The following is a 21,792-nucleotide window of genomic DNA, read 5'->3' on the forward strand; positions in this document are numbered from 1 at the left end:
CACAAACAAACAAATAAGGCTGTCATTACCAGGATACTAGCAAAGCACAAACCCATGGCTGACTACCTGGACGTTATCTCCCCAAAATGTCTGTCAACCCAGGAAATCTAGATTTCCAGCCCTAGTGACTGTAATGGCTCAAAGAAAAAATGCTGGCCTTATACAAAAACTGAATAAGTTAGAATATCAAAATTACATTTTTATGGATGGCAAGGCCCACAAGATATTTCATTGTTGGCCATTCCCACTATAACCTTCTTATTTGTTTATTCCAGTTCCTTTGTAAGTGCACCTGATGGGTGTAAAGAAACTTTTAATATGCTTGACATTTTGGGTGTCATTTGCTCTAATAATTCTCATCTCAAAAAATACCATAATGTTTTTAACTGGCTTGTGGAACCTGAATTCACATTTTATTTATTATACATTTTCTTTCTAATTTCCAAAGGAACAGATATGGAATCTTCCACTGATGTTCGAAAACGGATTTACCAGCCATCCTACATCCAGGAGCAGTATGTGCTAACTCGTTGTTCAGTCAGTGGTGAAAAGCTACACAGGCACACTTATGGCTCTACCAGCAGTGAATCAACCAGCTCTAGAGAAGTTGCAGCCAATGGAAGTTCAGTACTTAATGGTCTGGAAATGGTCTCTCAGCAGGGTCAGAAAAGCTTTGTCAACTTTAATGCTCCTTCAAAGTTCACAAGACTGTCCCAGTCAGAGGCAGGAGGCAGTGAGGTAAGAACTACTGTGTGTTCTTGTATGTTAGGATTTGTGTGTGTATGTGTGTGTGCTTGTGTTTGTGAGTGCTTGCATTTCTACCTACCACCACTGAAATGAGATCACAAGAAAGGCATTGTTTCCAGCCGGAGATACAATTAATAAATTAGCCATTAGACTACTGTAGCAGGAAGACTAGGACGAACTAGAGTCATCAAGTGTCCAATGGGAGTAAGTGACTGATGGCATCAGTATCCAATAAGATGTTAGTAATGGTAGCCTATGCAGCCACAAATATGTTGCTGCAGAACTCAGAAAAGAAAGACATTCACTACTGGGACTGTGGGTGCCCAGTCCTGCATGGGTCTACTTTACATGGTCGACATTTCAGAAAGTCGACTTTCATATGTCCGCGACCATATGATCGATTTTCAGAATGCTGACCATGTAAAATAAACCTAAAAACACAACAAACACCTTAAACTGTTAGCAGGGTGGCTCTGCCCCCCCCCTGCACCTCCTGTGGGGGGACTACACCCCCCACATGCCCTGTAAATTTAATATACCAACTCTGAGATCACACTACAGTGTGGAAGTGGGACATTTTCCCATTCCGCACTGTGCGGAGATAGCAGTTCCCCATGGTTGGCTTTTTAAAAGTCGATCATATAGTCTCGGCCATATGAAAGTCGACTTTATGAAAAGTCAACCATGTGAAGGGGACCTGTAGTGCACACATAATTATTTATTTTTGAGTTTTCACAAGGGGATCTTAGCTGGACAGAGGGCATATTCAGTGAATGCCAGGAGGAAAAATCTCTTTTCTGTGGAGAAATTGTGCTTATTTTACTTTTGTGGGCTGACATTGTGTTCTAAATTGCTTTGTACTACATTTTTTCTGTCAAAAAAGTAACTTTTGTCAACTGGTAGTGTTCACCTGCAATTGCTGCTTATCTTCCTGTAGAAAGGGGTACACATTTTCTGCTTGACACTGGAACACACTACCAGTCTCATGGATGGTCCTTCTTCCAGTGACAAAAAAAATAACAAACAGGCTTTGGCACCCCAGCAGGCTAACAGTTTGACTTGGCCACAGGTGGGTGACGCTGCTGTGGCCATTTGTTATACCTCAGACAATTTATCTTTTACCCCTGCACCCTCTGGTGTAACACCGAAATCCACTATGGACTGGCAATCAGCCATGTCCACTGTGGCTGCTGGGGTCCCATCAGTAGGCAAGGGGAAGCCACTCTTGTCAGTACTGGTGCAGGGAATATGGAAGGTTTCCATGTTGTATCAGAATGTTTTGCCTATCCCTGGGGAAGCTGTTGCTGCCATTAATAACATGGTTGGCTCCATTTTTTTTCCTGTCAAAAGAAACAGAAAACAAATTTTGTTTGGATAAAAGTAGTTTATTGGGTCTCTCAGGGCTTAAATTAGGTTACTGATCCTTCTTGTAAACTAGTTTCTGGTAAAAGAAATAGGGGTTCCTCTTTTCCTGAAGAGATTCATGTAATGACTGATGCAGGATTTTTTCCACAGACGTCTGACTCAGAAACAGAGGAGAGCTTAATTTCGGATTCTCCATGTGAGGGGTTTTCTTTCCCTGAGACTAATGCTAGAAAGTGCTAGTGTTGTCAGAGGGAAAATACTGAGGTTTCTCAGTCCATCAGAAAATATTATGAGTCGTTGCAGAAAGATTTTCCAGAATCTACATCTATGCCTCCTATTCTGTCTGCTTTGTGAGTATGTCATTGTTACTGCCTGCAATTTTTTGATAGTCAACCAGCAGCCCTTAAAAAGGCAGATAGGGTGTATAAAGTGCCTCAGTCTTTTACATTTTTATACACTATTCCCAAACCTGACCCAGAAGCTATAGATTTAGTTGATCTCACTGCTACCTCACACTTAGTTAACTCAAATCCAACTCTTTCTAATAAGGATGGGAAAGTTATTCATAAGTTTGGGGGGGAGTGTAGACTTCTACAACTTGGATTTTCTGAATTGTCAGGCTCATATATTAAAGTTTATCTGATTAATTGTGAAAGCATGAGGAATGTTGTATCTTCAGTTTCTTCTTGTAAGGAAAAATCTGCTTTAAATAGCTTAGTTTCTTCTATTGCACAGGTCATTACTCATTGTTTTCAGTATGTGTTTGACTCTGTAAATACTTCTTCCAAGGCTATGGCCACTGGTATTTAAAAATGAGATTTTAAGTTCTCCCTTGGAAAGAGGTTTAGTGTTTGCTCCCTCTGATGTAGAGGTGATCAAAAAGTATGATGAAAGGAGAAGGCTGATCTAGGGAATCTCAATTATTTTTCCAGCCCTTCTTTTCCAAATTATCAAACTGATTTTCTAATTTTTCATCCAATTTTGGTTAAAAAAAAAAAAAACAGAATAAACCGTTTCAACAAAATACAGGTAAACAGACATTTAAGAAGAAATGGCAAGGGAGTTCCACAAAGAAGTCTTGAACCTCCCAAAATCAAAGATAGTCCAACAAGTCTGAATGATTATTCAAGAAACCTTTTGACCCCAACCCCACCCATTTTTCTCTTTGCAACAGATTGTTTCAGCAAAATGAGTTCTGAAAATCATTCATCAAGGTTACAGATGACAGTGTGAGGTAATTCCTGCTTTCCAGGGTGTCATTCCTCTACCTCTAGATCAGAATCTTGTTTCCACAAGTTCTTTATTTCATCACATGTCCCAGGAATTGATAGAACCAGTCACTCCTGCCAGGGTGGGGAATGTTTTTTATTCAAAGATGTTCCTAGTGCCAAAGAAAGATAATACTTGGAGACCAGTTGTGGATCTTTCTTTTCTAAACCTGTTTGTGTTAGTGTCCAAATTCAAACTGATGTCACTTCATAGCCTGTTATCTCTTTTTCCTCTTTCAAAGTACCTGACATCACTAGACTAAAAAGATGCTTATCATCACATCCCTATTCATCCAGACTTCAGACATGACTTAAGGTTTTGTGTGTATGGATCACATTATTAGTTCTCTGCCTTATCATTTGGACTATCCACAACGCCAAGAGTGCTCACTCAGTATCTAGCTCCAGTTATAGCTTATTGCAGGCTACATGGTATCCACATTTTACTTATTTAAATGTTTTTCTTATCTTTGTAGAGTAGTTTTCAAAGTGTCAGGAATCTCTCTTTTGGGTAAAAGAGCTCTTATATAAGCTGGCATTCCAAGAGAACATTCAAAAGTCGTTCTTGACTCCCTCACACAGAATTCTATTCTGGGATGTCAACTAAACACTTGAGTTCAAAGAACTTTTCTTCACAGGAAAAAAACAGATCTTTATCTAGATCTGTTTCTAAGGTTTTCTACTCAGACTTTGGTCACTGTAAGAGATGTCTCAGGATTGTGTGTCCCATGGCATCTATGATTCTCATGATACCCCAGCATCAACATCCTTTATCACGTCAAATCCCATTGCTGGGGATTGTCAGAAGAGAAATATTTTGGTTTAGACAGCACATGTCCTTAAATCCAAGTCACGCATCCTCCTTCCCTACTCCTAAACAGTTAGTCTGGGCTAGAAGAGCACTCTATTCAATATATAGTTTTAGAACAATGAAATGCACAATTCAGCTGCTCTAAAATATAAATAAATAAATAAAATGTGGTGCTCTTCTTTGATAAAATGCACCTGCCCTTTGGTGTGACAGACTCTTGAGGGAAGAGGTGCTTCACTTGACTTAACCATTCAAATTAAACAATGTTACGTTAGACTTGAGCATTGCAAGGCCACCTCACAACATTCAAATTAGTAGGAGCAAAGAGGTGGTGCTCTGTTAGTACTGAGTGTCTGCGTCAATGTGATTTTTTTTTTTTTTAATTCTAAACTCTAATGTCGGGTTTACTGATCGGCTGTATCCTCAGCATGGAAGTAGGGACATTTATGGACATTGAGAGGAAATGTGAAAGACAGAAAGCAGTGAGGTAAGAATTATTATTTTTTGCCCATGATGCTGGCAGTGATCAACCAGATATTTTTTTGCAATATTTATAGTGATTTGTGTGACGCTGAAAGTGGCCAACAAGAAATTTTTTGCATTATTTATGATGACTTGTGTGGAGCATCATGGAATACATTAATGTGTGGCATCTTATCTGTGTGGACAAGCAAAGGCTAAACTTATTATGTGGCCATCAGACCTCATGACTGCTGGGTGGATGTTGAACAAACCTCTCAACTGTCTACTTCTGTCTCACAGATACTTTGGGGAGAAAAGGTAGTAGATTACACCTAATAAATAATGACAATTAGAGTTATAGCTTTCTTTTGTTTAAGAAAATGCATTTTATTCCAAATGTTCTTAGCCTGACAACTCCTCGTGTTAATAGTATTAAAATTTTAAAATGTGTCCCTGACTGTTTTTTAATTTGTCTCTGATTCTTTAGGTAAGATGTTGAGAACTATGAGATTAGAGTTATTGGTACTTATGTAATATCGCAACCAGATTGTGAAGTCGCTCTAATTCCTTATGTTACAGGGAATGTAATATATCCTGCACTGGCAAGGGGGTGTGTAAAGTACAAATTACTTGTATCACTTCGGCTCTGTGAAAGGGACAGGAATAACGGCCAAATTCTTCCTTCCCGGTAACGTCCTTTACCCCGTAAGTGAATGCAAAATTAACCTGACTGCCACTACACATAAGGCATATGTATTCCATTAGTTACTGACTTCCATCCTCCGATCATCCTGGTGACTTGGTAAACAGTCACACATTTTATGAGGGCCATACTGATAATATCTGTCACAAAGCTGGACATTGTGTGAAAAGTTGGACAGTTTTCAGGTGTGTATAGATGGAATGGCAGTGACACACAAGTGTGAAATCCTAATATTAGAGCAAACATTCACAGTCGGAAGAAAGACAGCAGTTCTGTGGAACAGGCTGTTTAATTCATTACTCCAGGAATATTATCGCTACATGTCACAAACTGAAAACGGACATGCCAGTTTTGCCTTTTACATTCATCTTTCAGCTGTAAGTGAAGGGAACCTTTGCTAATTAAGTCACACTGAGACACATTCTCAACATGGTGCTGCATGTAATGTGGCGGAAACGTAAAATAACGGGAGGGCAACTTGCTAAAAATCTGGGTACATTGCAAATATTTATACAGTTTGCGATTGACACAATAACGTGAAATACTTTTCTCGACACCTAAATACCCCATGAGAACTTAGTACTTCGGTATTATCAGTTAGAAATCTGGTTGCGATAATATGTAAGTACCGAGTTATTATTTCACATTGTCTTATTATGTCAAGTCCCCATGTTAATGCTACTAATATTTTAAAATCTGTCACCAATTGATTATTTATTTATTTTGGGGGGAGGACTTGTCCCTGGTTCTGAAGGCATGAAGCTGAGAGCCATGGGGATGGGGTTATTACTTCACTTTCCCTTATTCAGTCAAGTCCTCGTGTTGATAATACTAATATTTTCAAATGTGACCTTGACTTTTTTTTTTTAGGAGGAGTGTCCCTAATTTGGGGGTTAAGAGGAAGACATCTATGGAGTTGGGGTTTGCTGGATGAATGTAACTGGCACTCTTTTCCTTTAAGTAAACATTACTGCCTGGTTTTGCAGGACTGGTGTGCATTTAAAGACAAGTAAGATCGTCTACTTAACTTGACACCTGATATGCACAGACAGGAGGTATAGTTGCTGGCTGTATGTAAAGGAAAATGACTAGCTGCATGCTGTTGCTTGCTTAGTATTCTGACTTTGCAGGACTGGTGTGATTCATGCAAAGCAGCTTGGAACACTTTAATGAGCAAGACGTGTTTCCTTGGAACAGAGGTGAAATGCATTAGATGGCCATCCTCTTTCTATCACAATCCAGCAGCTGAATTATACACATATGTGGCTATAACTGCTTGGTTTGGGTTGAGTAGCTGAAAATAACTGACCCTCACTGAGCTTGTACAAGAAAAGTATACTGTCTAAAAGTAAACGGAAAACATTACTCTAATTATTTTTTCCTCACAATCAAACCTCAAGTGCATATACAGCTGGCTATATTCTGGGGAGAGTAAAAAACTATTCTGTTTATGTATGTCTGTCCAAGTGTGACATCAGACAGGCACACAGAGATGGGTGTTTTTTGTGTGTAGTAGGGTGAGGAGGTATGCTTTGTATATATATATATATATATATATATATATATATATATATATGTGTGTGTGTGTGTGTGTGTGTGTGTGTGTGTGTGTGTGTGTGTATATATATATATATATATATATATATATGTATATATATATATATATACATATATATATATATATATATATGTATATATATATGTATATATATATATATATATATATATATATATATATATATATATGTATATATATATATATATATATATATATATATATATATGTATATATATATATATATATATATATATATATGTATGTATATATATATATATATATATATATATATATATATATATATATATATATATATATATATATAAAACAAAAACAGCAGTGACTTGAAATATATGATTGCAGCCATTTGTCTCTTAATTTTCACCCTAATAGCTTTCCTAAGGTTGCATAGGGATCAGGTACTACTTACAGATGTGATTTATGTATCATCACAAGCATTTATCCTCTGTGTGGATATAACTCATTTTTTCCCTTGAAATAAAAGTTATGGTTGACTTTCTTTCCTTGTGTATAATTTCTGTTCAGGTCATCATTGAATCAAAAGGTTGGAAAAAAGTTCAACAAATGCATCTCAGAACATCTATAACCCAGTGGCTTTTGATGTCTAACAGCTTCTATGTTTCCAGCTTAATTTAGGCATTACGGTGTAGTCTTGGTCAGTTAGGGTATGTTGAAAGCATTTAGTGAAAACCAAATTTGAAGATCAAGACTGATTTTTTCTCTTAATCATGACTTTTGTTCAGGCCACCACTGGATGAAAAACTTGTTTTAAAGAAATGTAAAATGAAAGTCAGAGCATGTAGAACACCCATGGCTTAATGCAATTATTTCTTACCCAATTACTATAGTGTAGTCTTGGTTACTTGGGATGCATAGAAAGAATTCAGGCAAAACCAAATTTGAATGGCAAGACTGAATTCTCCCCTTAATCATAATTTTTCTTCAGACCATCAAGGGACATAAAGCTTGTTAAAAAAATCCAATGGAAAATGCAGCTCAAAAAATTATCTAAAAGCTTCCATGGCTTCTAGGGGTCTTGCAAGCCCCAGATTAATACAGTTGTTTTCTAGACAGTTGTCAGACAGCAGTTTTGCCTAGTTAAAATATGTTGAAGGAATGAATGAGTAGATGCAGTAAAAAACTGAGGAGTAAGACAAACTGTGAGAAAAATGGAAGAAAAAAGGTGATCAGAATGCTGTGGATAAGCCGGGATTGGGGAACTAGGTAATGTTTGGGGGGTGGTGCCAGGGAGCCCTTTCACCTAGGGTTCCTGTTAACCTAGGGCTGGCTCTGTATGGAGTAAATGATGCTGATAAAATTGCTGGAAATGTCCACTGTCAGGCTAAAGGCAAAAACAGTGCAATAAGAAAAATCCCTCCTCCAAGTATTTCAGTGTAAGGATTGAAGTGTGTATTTCAGACATAAAAACCTGATAGCTATTCACCACCCACACAGCGTATGGATAGTCAGAAGGATCATACATAAGATGGGGAGGCTCCATGGGACACAGGTAATGCAAGATACACCCGTATACCACAAAGCATCTAGTGCTGAAATTAGCAAAAAGGAAAAAGAGAGAAAGAAGGAAAGAGGGAATAAATGATGAAAAAAGAAATATGTTTCCCGTTACTAAGCTGACCTGTATCATTGACTGACCTTCACAACAGACTGAGATGAGCTGAGGCACCAAAAAATGCAGCCAGAGCTTCCGCTGGATGTCCCAGATGCCACACTGGCCTTCTCTTGGACAAGACAGTAAGTCACCAAGACACGCATAAGCCTTTTTGCTGCAGGATATCCTAAAAGTAGGGCAAAGATCATGTGTGTTGTGCATACATAGTCTAGGGATACAGAGATGTATTCATGCAAGCATTCTAAGCTTGATGTGCACTATGTTAAAGGATGAGGCAGCAAGGTGCAGGAATTGCTTTATGTGAACTATGTTAGAGGATGAGGCAGCAAGGTGCAGGGATTGCTTTATGTGAACTATGTTAGAGGATGAGGCAGCAAGGTGCAGGGATTGCTTTATGTGAACTATGTTAGAGGATTAGGCAGCAAGTTGCAGGGATTGCTTTATGTGAACTATGTTAGAGGATGAGGCAGCAAGGTGCAGGGATTGCTTTATGTGAACTATGTTAGAGGATGAGGCAGCAAGGTGCAGGGATTGCTTTATGTGAACTATGTTAGAGAATGAGGCAGCAAGGTGCAGGGATTGCTTTATGTGAACTATGTTAGAGGATGAGGCAGCAAGGTGCAGGGATTGCTTTATGTGAACTATGTTAGAGGATGAGGCAGCAAGGTGCAGGGATTGCTTTATGTGAACTACGTTAGAGGATGAGGCAGCAAGGTGCAGGGATTGCTTTATGTGAACTATGTTAGAGGATGAGGGAGCAAGGTGCAGGGATTGCTTTATGTGAACTATGTTAGAGGATGAGGGAGCAAGGTGCAGGGATTGCTTTATGTGAACTATGTTAGAGGATGAGGCAGCAAGGTGCAGGGATTGCTTTATGTGAACTATGTTAGAGGATGAGGCAGCAAGGTGCAGGGATTGCTTTATGTGAACTATGTTAGAGGATGAGGCAGCAAGGTGCAGGGATTGCTTTATGTGAACTATGTTAGAGGATGAGGCAGCAAGGTGCAGGGATTGCTTTATGTGAACTATGTTAGAGGATGAGGCAGCAAGGTGCAGGGATTGCTTTATGTGAACTATGTTAAAGGATGAGGCAGCAAGGTGCAGGGATTGCTTTATGTGAACTATGTTAGAGGATGAGGCAGCAAGGTGCAGGGATTGCTTTATGTGAACTATGTTAGAGGATGAGGCAGCAAGGTGCAGGGATTGCTTTATGTTAACTATGTTAGAGGATGAGGCAGCAAGGTGCAGGGATTGCTTTATGTGAACTATGTTAGAGGATGAGGCAGCAAGGTGCAGGGATTGCTTTATGTTAACTATGTTAGAGGATGAGGCAGCAAGGTGCAGGGATTGCTTTATGTGAACTATGTTAGAGGATGAGGGAGCAAGGTGCAGGGATTGCTTTATGTGAACTATGTTAGAGGATGAGGCAGCAAGGTGCAGGGATTGCTTTATGTGAACTATGTTAGAGAATGAGGCAGCAAGGTGCAGGGATTGCTTTATGTGAACTATGTTAGAGGATGAGGCAGCAAGGCGCAGGGATTGCTTTTAAGGACCAGTCGTAATACAAGGGAGTAAGAAGAAAAGAGCAGAGGAGGGGTGGAAGGTATGGCAGAGTAAGACAGTGAATCAGTCCTGGTCCTGGGTAGGACACCAGTGCATCACAGGATGCATATGCACACACACGCACACACTCACAACATCTGTAGACATTTAAGGTTTAGCATTAGTATACCTGCTTGCAACCCTGATGATGTGGGAGGAATGGAAACCATGGAGAAAATCCATGTGGACACAGGGATAATATGCAGACCTTTGAAATAATGCATGCAACATGGGAACACACTCAGAGAACAGCCAATTGCACTAGGTGTAGAATATCAAAATAAGAAATTTGTTTTGAATGTAACAGAAACCCTGAAGTACACGATGATATTAATATTCACAAAAAATTATGTAAATAAAAAAGTACAAAAAGTTGCAAGTCTGACTGCATCATCCATTGTTCTAATTAGAAGCATTACTTTCTTATCCATGGCTAAAACGTGATTTTTGGTTATAATCAGGGGAGTCAGTTTTGAGTAATTCCACTTTCATTTTTATAACTAGCAGGCTCATATTAAGTAGGACTTGCACTGTTAGATTGTAGGCTTGGGAAGTGAACTTTTTTAGTATTCTTACAATGCATTGGCTGTCGTCTTGTGGAAATTAGTTGAATTGGAAATATTCCTAAAATTTCTTATGCATCAGCTCATGTCAGTCCCAGAAATAATGCAAACAATGAATAATTATGTTGAGTTAAGTTTAAGTGAAATTTCATTTTTATTATTTGTTTCTAATAAATGTTTTAAAATCTGTTTGCTTAATTGCAGTACCCTAGTTCACAAAAGAAATCTGTAGCTAGGATTTACAGACATGTTGCAAGGCATTCAAATTACCAGTACCCATGAAGCAGACACACACGAGCATGTCACAAATGACAGTCCCAGCTAGTGCTAGAGAGTAGGCCTGGTACTCTCAATCCATGAGGTCAATGCCTTCATACCCATCCTTCAAAACTATTCTAAAAAACTATTGCTGTTCTTGATCAACATCAGGATAAACTATATCCTTAAATGTGAACAAGTACCTAATCATACCTTCTGTTTACTCTTCCTTCTTTACTCACTTCCTCAATTCTATCAATTTCTGTCCGCTGGCTTTCTCTGTATATAATATTATATACCATAAGCCTGCTTTTCTCTCACTTCAAATTGCAATTTCTGTTTATATTATACAAACTTACCTTTAATTTCTCTATAAGCTGGCTAAAATGGAAAAAAATCATTGTCATATAATTGTGTCTATTCTTCACCAATGTTTTCATATTATGTCCAATTTGCTATAATTATTTAAACTATATTGTTTTTGTATTACTTTTAAAGACTGTAAAATTGTTGTTTTAAAATGTTTTGTAACACTTCGGAGCTTTTCTTCCTATGCCTTCACTAAAAATGGGCTCCAACCCAGTTGGACTTTCCTGGTAATTAAATGCCAATAGGTAAATAAATAAATAAATAAAGGCATACTGTCAAATCAGATTGTAAAAGAAGCAGATATATGCTTATAAAAGAAAGTCATGATTTACAGTCATAAATAGCACAAAACATGTATAATTTCACATCAGCTTAAAAGCAAAAAAGTTGGTGAGAAATTCAAGCATTGCAAAAGGCAAATATGCTTGGAGAAACAGCAATATTTGTTCAACAGTGTTTATTATCCATAAGCACTAATGCATGGCACAACAGCCGGCAGAATACCTGAAAGCTGCACAGACAGCATTTCCATACTGCTAACTGACCAGCAGCAGGGAGACCATTTGTGCAGGAATCTCTGTCTATATTATACAGGCAGTGGTTGCTGTCTGTGAGCCCCAAATGAGATTCGGAAGAAGGTGTAGATTCCCAACATAAATGGACACCAAGGTATGTGTAGCAGTTACCATGCTAATTACAGTGACCTTTCAGAGAAAAACCAGGACACCTGGGGGTATATCAATGGCGTCCACCAATAAAATACTCATCACTTTTTTCAATACACTATTTGTAGATGTAGGAGACCCTATCTATTTCCCCAACACACCAGGAGAGAGAGCCACCACCAATCGTTAAGTGCTGGCATTGTGATTATCTGATAAATATACTGATGTACAGAGTGTGTAATGCATGTCTAACCCATATATGTCCCTAATGTGTTCAGTGTGATGCTGAAGACCTATTGGACCCCTGGTTGATGGTGCCCACAGAATACGAACATCATCGTTGAAGAACAGTAGTAGTGCTGCCCACTCACATACCAGAAACATCATCAATCATGTGTTTGGCTCTCTGAAAGCTCTGATCTACCATGTGTATACATCTGGGTGGGCTCTACCTGATGTCTCTACCACAGCCTGCACACTGCATATAGATGCAGAGTAACATGGTCCTGAGGTAACTGCATATAGATGAAGTGTAACATGATCTTGGGGTGACTACATATAGATGCAATGTAACATGATCCTGGAGTGACTGCATAAACATGCAGTCCAACATGATCCTGGAGTGACTGCATATATATGCAGGGTAACATGATCCCGGGGTGACTGCATATAGATGCAGTGTAACATGATCCTGGAGTGACTGCATATATATGCAGTGTAATATGATCCCGAGGTGACTGCATATATATGCAGTGTAACATGAACCCGTGGTGACTGCATATAGATGCAGTGTAACATGATCCTGGGGTGACTGCATATAGCTGCAGCATAACATGATCCTGGGGTGACTGCATATAGATGCAGTGTAACATGATCCTGGAGTGACTGCATATAGATGCAGTGTAACTTGATCCTGGGGTGACTGCATATAGAGGGTCTACTTCACGTTGTCATAAGCTGACAATATCGAGTCTGATATTGTCGACACGACAATAATGAAAGTGAAGAACATTGTGCAAGTAAATGGAAATCTCCGTAAAGGGAGATTTCCATTTACCTCAATGTAGTGCGGTCTCGGAGTTGGTATATTTAAGTAGGGGGGTGTGGGGGGTGCAAGGGGCTTGACCCCCTGCCTACGCCATTTAGTTTTTTTTTTTAATTTGTTTTTTTTTTACGTTAGTCAATGTTTTACTTAATCGATCAATAAAGTTCGACCTTTATTGATTTGATTAAGTAAACGTTCGATAACATGATATAGATGCCATATAGATGCAGTGTAACATGATCCTGGGGTGGCATGCAGACCATCTAGCCATCCATCCATACCATGAACTCCTGGACATACTGCGACAGCCTCTATTACATCCACCATGCTGACATCATCTAGTGATGATAGTGAGGCTGATGGACAGTGAGTAGCATCTGCATCATACAACTAGAAACAGTAACACTCACAGTATATGCAGTGCGGATGAAGCACAGCATCTGGCCCAGCACGTTTTCCACTGATGAATAGAGAGTGACATTGCAGCATCACACAAAACAGACAGAATGTATGCAGTGTTAATAAGAGGTTGTGATTATCAGGTTGAGTCACACTGTAAATCAAACATTTCCACATATATCACACAGGAGAGTATTGAGTGGATCAGGCACATCACTGTGTGCACAGGTGCCAAGGAGCACAACGACACATGGCTGTTACCATACAGTGGGTGGGGGTGGGCATGTCACTGGAGCATAGATGGGGTATCATTGGGCTGCTCATTGTCAAAAACAATGTCTTCTGTAACTAGGAAGGGTTACAGCTATATGACTGGGAAATAGAATACCTGAAAAATGTACACGGATCACACTTTGAAATTACATTGCTCTGTACTGCTTTTGATTCATACATCATGTTTCTTGTGTGAATCAAAAGCTACCATTTTGCTTCTCAAGAAAATGGAATACAGAGTTTCATATGGGTGGGAGGTTGGCATGCTGATTAAGGTGTTTACCTTACAGACACAAGGTGCAGGATTTGATTCTTAAATGAGGTAACTGGCTAGACTTAAAATGCTCCAAAAGGGCAGTTAGCCTAGTACTAATCTATGAACATATGATGACAGCCTGACTGTGTTAGTCCCCCAGTGGTGAGTGCCTTCCTGGTATGCTAAGAAGAGCCCAGTTATGATCTACCTCCTAAATAGCTAATTTAGGGAGAATTTACTAGGATTATGTGTGGTTCCATTTAGGAAAATGGGTACCGGGTTTGACCTAGCAGAGGTCCTTACCAGTGCTACAGAGATTCCCAGGACCAATAAGCAATGCTGGCACTGATATGATGGCCTGCAACCCAGAGCATCTCCAGCTGTAGGAAACAGAAGTTAGGCAAGGATGCCTGGACTTGCATGGTAAGTGTATGGAACTGGTAATGTTTCCAATGTACATTTTTTAAGTGTGCTGTTATTGTAATTAAGAGCACTGAGCCTAATAATGTCTGCTGTTTCTGATCAATACCTAGACATACAAGATAAGCTACTTTGGGGGAATGAATCAGTGCTTTACAGACTAGTTTTGGCACATATATCACACTGACACTGATGCATTTACTGAGGTACTGCAGATAGGCATTCTGTTGCAAAACTTTGGGGGCCATATCTAGGTTTCTGATATGTAGGTTATTTTGAAGACTCAAGCTTTGCAATCTTGTTCATTATATCTCAGCTACCTTTGAGTCTGATAATGTCCCTTTCTTTTTCAGTATGTTAGAGTGAGAGGCTAACCATTTTGACTGTCTCAGAATATAATATATAAATGCATAATAATAAAAAAGACCTATTGCAACCCCCCTACACATACACACACATACACACACACAAACACATGCACGCACGCAAGCACGCACGCACACACGCATGCGCACACACACACACACACACACACACACACACACACACACACACACACACACACACACACACACACACAGTGCCAGATCTAAATTACAGCAGATTATCTTGTTTGAGTCAGTTACAAATGTTTGCTGGTACATAAAGTTTTGGATGTGGACAGTGTTTAACCAAGCATGTAAATAACATTCTTCTGTCATCTTAGATATAGTACCATTGTTAATTTCTTCACTTTATTGAAGGAAGAAAATAAATTACACTGATGGGCAAACCAAAATTAAAAAATGTGACTCCACAGTCAGCTTTTACAAAATGACGCATAATTCAGATTGCTTTATCTCAACATCATATTACTGTTAAAAAGCAAAATGGAAAGCAAACACCAAGAAGAATCTGTCAGAATCACCATACTTCCCAGTCCATTGCCTGTATGCTGTCAGAGCAGAGGATTTAAAGAAATGCAAAACAAAAGGCTAGCTTGAGCTTCTCACACCTGCTGTTTACACCAAGGAAAGCTTTAGGACAAACATGCAAAGGACACCTGTCAACTTCTTAGCAGAAGAAATCTGGACAAAGGCTAAAATAATGTGTGGGGGGATTCAAGGGCCAAACTAAAAATTACTTTGTGAGTAATAGATTTTGCTTTAATATCCATTTTCTGAAAGGCATGAAGTCTGAAAATCAAATGTCTGTCATTATATAGTGATCTCATGCCTCAAAGATTTGCCAGAAAGCCATACATGTTTTGAAGAACAGACCAAAAATATGAGGCAAAAATCTGGACATTGTGAGAAACTCTGGACATTTGAGAGGTATGATGCAAAGCTATTTGTACCAGTACATACCCGTGTCACTGCCCCCACCCCACACATGCACCCACACACACACCCATCTTCCGGCTCTAAAGCTGTTCACTTAGAAATCAAAGCCAAAGCTGACAATAATGAGGTAGCACAATAATACTGTGAAACAATACAAGTGTAAAACAACACAGGGTTGTACACTATCTGGTACTAAGACTTCAGTGTTTTGTTTCTGCTTAGCATCATTACTGCATCTATACTACACTTTTATAGCTATCTTACACTATGTCTGATGAATTAAAGATAAGCAAAAAAATTAAAGAACTTTTAATTGGAGACTGTTGACTTATAAAGTATCTAGAATAAGGTACTTTGTGTATATATACACATTTTCTGAAACATAAACTGGTAGGTATTGCATTTGATATTCTCTATTGGTCATAATTTTTGATGTTGTAAATGTTGTCACAAACCCAGACACTGAGGTTTGCAACTCACTCATCTCTTGTAATCTGTGCATGTCTCTGGTAGTATCACATGGTTCCCAGGCCCGGTTGGCTCATTGACACTTGGTTAATCTCAAAAAATGTTTTAAAACTGTAACTGCTCCATCAAACAAATGCTGTAAAATTGTAATTTATAGACACCACTCTTTGCTTCATGGTAGCTTATAAGTCACAAATGCTATGTGTTTCTGCAAAATGAACAGTTGAGGGGATGTCTGGTAAGTGGTGTTTACAAGGGGTTAAAGTTATGGCTGAGTGACAAGTGGAGGCAAGGATGTTATGCCACAATAACTATTACATTCCATCCCCCTGGATATTAAGTGGGTATGCAGGAGGAGGGGTTAGCTATTAAGGAAAAAAATGCTTCCTTTGCAGCAGTAGGATGCTATCCCCAGGAAACATTTATCTCATTTACCAGGCTTTTTCATAGCTGGAGATGGACCAGGAGGAAGAAGTCAAGCTCAGCAACCCTGATGAATGTGGAGAGGTAGTGAGGGAAACTGATGGTCTGCTGTGGCAGACAAAAATACCTCCAGAAATACATTAATTTCTTTATCTGCATATAGATATTATCTAGCTGTTCAACCTATGCTTTAGTTAGAATGCTTATACTTTTCAAATTAATTATTGCTTATGGTGTATACACTTTTTATATATAATTTATTTGTTTCATCCAGTAAACTCAATATCTTGATCATTAATAAATTAGTTTCTAACTACAAGTTGTTTGTATGTTTACATTATAAGAAGAGCTTAGGCTATATATTTACTGCTTTCTATCAGTGTTTCATTTTTCACTTCTTTGTAGGTTTCTGGGTTGACCTGGTCAGAAGAAATAAGGAAAAAGCAGAAAGCATTTGCACGGGCAGCAATGTCTAGTCGTAGTTTCTCCTCCCCCCAGGGTGACCTGGATATGCACAGGCTACGCCGGGCATTAGAGAAGGTATCCTTTGATCAGACCCAGTCTCTACGTGGGAATCGAGAGGAGAGTGACCCCAATATGCACCACTGTCAGCGGCGTGGACTGTCTAGGACTTTAACTAATTCCAGGAAATCTCAGCCAGGTAGATGTCTGCTGGGAAGCATCATACTTTTTAAATATATTTATGTGTACTACTTTTGTCTTCAAGTTAGTGCTGGACCTCAGTATAGCTGTAATGCATGCATGCTGAGGCACATGCATGTATATCTGTATGCACTGGCATGCTAGCATGCCATTGTGATATCACTGAATACAAAACTTAGATCAGAATATGTTTACAAAATTGTGTACATAGGATATAATGAGGGAGTCAGATAATACACACACACACACACACACACACACACATATATATATATATATATATATATATATATATATATATATATATATAGTGGTTAGGAGTTGGCATAATGGTTAAGGTGATTACCTCTCAGGTGAGAGGCATAAGGTTTAATTCTCACTCTGGGAAACTAAGTAAGCTTAATATGGTCCACAAGGGCAGCTAGTGTAGCACTTACCTATGAAAATAGAATAAGACAAAAGATGAATTTTAAGATATGCTTAGAAGAAAGGTTTATGAGTGAGTACTTTGCGGAACAGTTTAAGCCTAGCCAATTCCCCTTTTAAAGGTGAGAATCAAACCCTGTACTTTGTGATGGTAAGATAAACACCTTAACCATTGTACTAATCCCCAACCCAAGTAAATGACATGCTATAAGCCAATGAGGAATAAAGGACTTGAACCCTGAGCCACAAGAACTACAGCTCACAGATTTAACCCTCTGCACCAACTTCCAGATGCTGTAGAGCATGAATCTAGCAGATAGTGATCTATTATATCACCAGCAAGGAGCAAGAGTGACATTTAAGATGCAACTGGATAGAGAACAAATTATTTTCATACATCCATTCTATTAGTTGAGTGAGAAGTTTTATTATTAAGAACTAATCGGATGATGTATAGCTCCTTTGAGGAACTGAGTAAAAAACAAAACTTTGCTGATATATATATATATATATATATATATATATATATATATATATGGATTCACTTCATAATCTTGAAATACTGAAATCTCGAATTTCAGTTTTTCGAGACCAAGAAATCGAATCCACACAACACCTAAACAGAAAAACCACGAAGCTCAAAACCGTGAAATTCAAAACACCTAAAACACAGCACACACCAGACCACACATATACCACAACACACACACCACAACATAAACAAACAAAACAACACACATCCACAAACCTACAACACAAATAAGCAGGTGGGCAAGCCCCCTGCACCACCCACACCCCCCTACTTATATATACTAACTCCAAGATCGCACAAACAGTAAACAAAAGCAAACACATACACATTCTACAGTCCCTCACACACACACATCACACATATCAGCACACTCACATACACTCAAACTCCCACCCAAAACCCTTACAAAACACTCACTTAGTTGACATAACACCTAAATCCACACACGGCACCGCACACCATCCACATAGAATCCCAGACATTACATGGCGTAAAGCCATAACCACGAATTTGAGATATTCAAATTCGTGATTATGCACTTTTGTTATTTTAAAATTTCGACTTTATAGTCTCGAGATACTGAAATTCGACATTTCAGTATTTCTAGAATATAAAGTATATATATATATATATATATATATATATATATATATATATATATATAAATGACATCAACTGAATTTCCATATTCAATTATTAACATTTCCCAGTAATAAAATGCTTATTATCTCTCAGGAACTCATCCAGTTATCTTTTCTGTCACTTTCCACATCAATGAGGTCAAATTACTGGCTGTAGAATGTTTGGGTGAGTTGTTGAATACATAATCCAAGATTTAGAACTCATGTGAGGACTGGACAGAGAGTATAATATACTATTTTTTTCTTATTTTGATTTTCATCCATGAATCCATGATGTCTGGCTTTTATAATAGAATACAGCACATCCATTTAGGCACATGAACACTGTTAGTTAAATACATAGGACCGAAGGAGAAAGCCCTTTGACCCAGCTACCACAGGTTTGATGAAGATCCCAGATACTGGCTAAGTTATCCAAGGAAGGGAAAAAAGGCAATTCAAAGGAATCATCTCACCTCAGTCTGGGAAAGAATTTGTGCATGTGGATCTATATAATATCATCAAACTGTCACTTCAGCAAATGGTATTTCATTGAAATGCCATTCATCAACCCCCCCCATACCCCCATCTAATTATATATAGCAACTTTGAGACTACACTACAGTGGAGAAAAGGGCAAATTACCCAATCCCTATCATAGTGCAATTTCAGTAAGAGCAGTTCGATGGGTGGCATGTTTGACAAAATGCTATTCAAATGCCATTCGATGAACTGTTCATTTGATGATATAATAGGGACCCCATGCATGTATGGCCATGATGCAAAGTCCACATTTAAATCTCTGGTGGAAACCAGAGATTAACAGACAGTGTTGTGCTAGTTACTTATAAAAGTAATAAGTTACTATTATTAGTTATTTTTAAGTGAAAGTAATATATTACTATTACTTATCACTTTTCTAAAAAAGTAATATATTACTATTACTAGTTACTAACTAAAGTAACTTGTTACTTTGAGTTACTTTAACAGTGATAAGACTTTGTGAACTATACCTTCAATGAAATTCTGAGTTATTCAGTTATTCTGTTTAAGGCATATTTTACATGTTGTAAACTTGCACAACCACACTAGGTTGAATGACTATTTAATTGAATGCTCGTATAACTGGTTCCCAGCCGTCTATTGACATAAAGAATCAAAAATTTTAAAACTGCATTTACTTACAAAGTTACCAAGAACATTAGTGCATTTTCTGTAGCAAAAGTGCAGCAGTGACAATTGAAAATAACATAAGTGGCAGCAAGTGTTTAGCAAGGACAAAGCTCAGTAAAGGAGAAAATTTATGCTCACAACTTGTGATCTCCAGCCCCGTTTTGGTCCAGGGATGGTTAGCTTTTAGTTGAAAAACCTTCAGAGTATTATCCCAGTAGAACATATTTTACCTGCTCAAGTACTGGTAAGGACCGGAGAAATAACCCAGACCTACTGAGATATTTAACAACATGGTGACGCACAAAACTTCGTAAATTTAATTCAATCTCATTGATAATCTACTTTCAGCCACTTTAGAAAGCTGTATATTTTCTTTAATCCTAGTGTTCCTTTTAACTACTTTATTGTTCCATCCATTCTCAATATCTATCTATAAATAGTACATAAGTTGTCTTACGTAATATGAACTTGGCTAATTTCACGTTCACGAGTTCATTACTTTCAGCTTGAGTAAGCCTCGTTCAATAAAAAAACAATCTAAGCACTCCCAGCTCAGTGTAATAACCCTACCGAATACTACTGATATACACGGCAGCCATTAAAGCTACCTTGATCAACCGAACCACGTAATCGGAGAACGCACTTGACACTGCAGCGAGTAACGACTTACTAATCAGAAACCTCACCAGGAGATTTACAAGCAGCAAGAACACATTCAAAAATTATGTGTACTACTTTTGTCTTCAAGTTAGTGCTGGACCTCAGTATAGCTGTAATGCATGCATGCTGAGGCACATGCATGTATATCTGTATGCACTGGCATGCTAGCATGCCATTGTGATATCACTGAATACAAAACTTAGATCAGAATATGTTTACAAAATTGTGTACATAGGATATAATGAGGGAGTCAGATAATACACACACACACACACACACACACACATATATATATATATATATATATATATATATATATATATATATATATATATAGTGGTTAGGAGTTGGCATAATGGTTAAGGTGATTACCTCTCAGGTGAGAGGCATAAGGTTTAATTCTCACTCTGGGAAACTAAGTAAGCTTAATATGGTCCACAAGGGCAGCTAGTGTAGCACTTACCTATGAAAATAGAATAAGACAAAGATGAATTTTAAGATATGCTTAGAAGAAAGGTTTATGAGTGAGTACTTTATGGAACAGTTTAAGCCTAGCCAATTCCCTTTTAAAGGTGAGAATCAAACCCTGTACTTTGTGATGGTAAGATAAACACCTTAACCATTGTACTAATCCCCAACCCAAGTAAATGACATGCTATAAGCCAATGAGGAATAAAGGACTTGAACCCTGAGCCACAAGAACTACAGCTCACAGATTTAACCCTCTGCACCAACTTCCAGATGCTGTAGAGCATGAATCTAGCAGATAGTGATCTATTATATCACCAGCAAGGAGCAAGAGTGACATTTAAGATGCAACTGGATAGAGAACAAATTATTTTCATACATCCATTCTATTAGTTGAGTGAGAAGTTTTATTATTAAGAACTAATCGGATGATGTATAGCTCCTGAGGAACTGAGTAAAAACAAAACTTTGCTGATATATATATATATATATATATATATATATATATATATATATATATGGATTCACTTCATAATCTTGAAATACTGAAATCTCAATTTCAGTTTTGAGACCAAGAAATCGAATCCACACAACACCTAAACAGAAAAACCACGAAGCT

The 21,792-nt window shown here is 38.2% G+C and overlaps 1 protein-coding gene across 2 annotated transcripts in view; it reads left to right on the plus strand.

Annotated features, from left to right (window-relative positions):
* Window positions 1-21,792, plus strand: part of VWA5B2 (von Willebrand factor A domain containing 5B2) — a 1,682,718-nt gene that overhangs the window by 1,446,481 nt on the left and 214,445 nt on the right. For both annotated transcript variants that reach the window (XM_044070629.1, XM_044070630.1), the window contains 2 exons: window positions 449-738; window positions 17,037-17,292. In XM_044070629.1, coding sequence (XP_043926564.1) covers window positions 449-738; window positions 17,037-17,292 — 546 coding nt within the window. The remainder of the gene's footprint in view (window positions 1-448; window positions 739-17,036; window positions 17,293-21,792) is intronic.

Source organism: Protopterus annectens, chromosome 4.part1 (assembly GCF_019279795.1).
Source record: "Protopterus annectens isolate FY-2018-M chromosome 4.part1, PAN1.0, whole genome shotgun sequence".
Classification (NCBI taxonomy): domain Eukaryota; kingdom Metazoa; phylum Chordata; order Ceratodontiformes; family Protopteridae; genus Protopterus; species Protopterus annectens.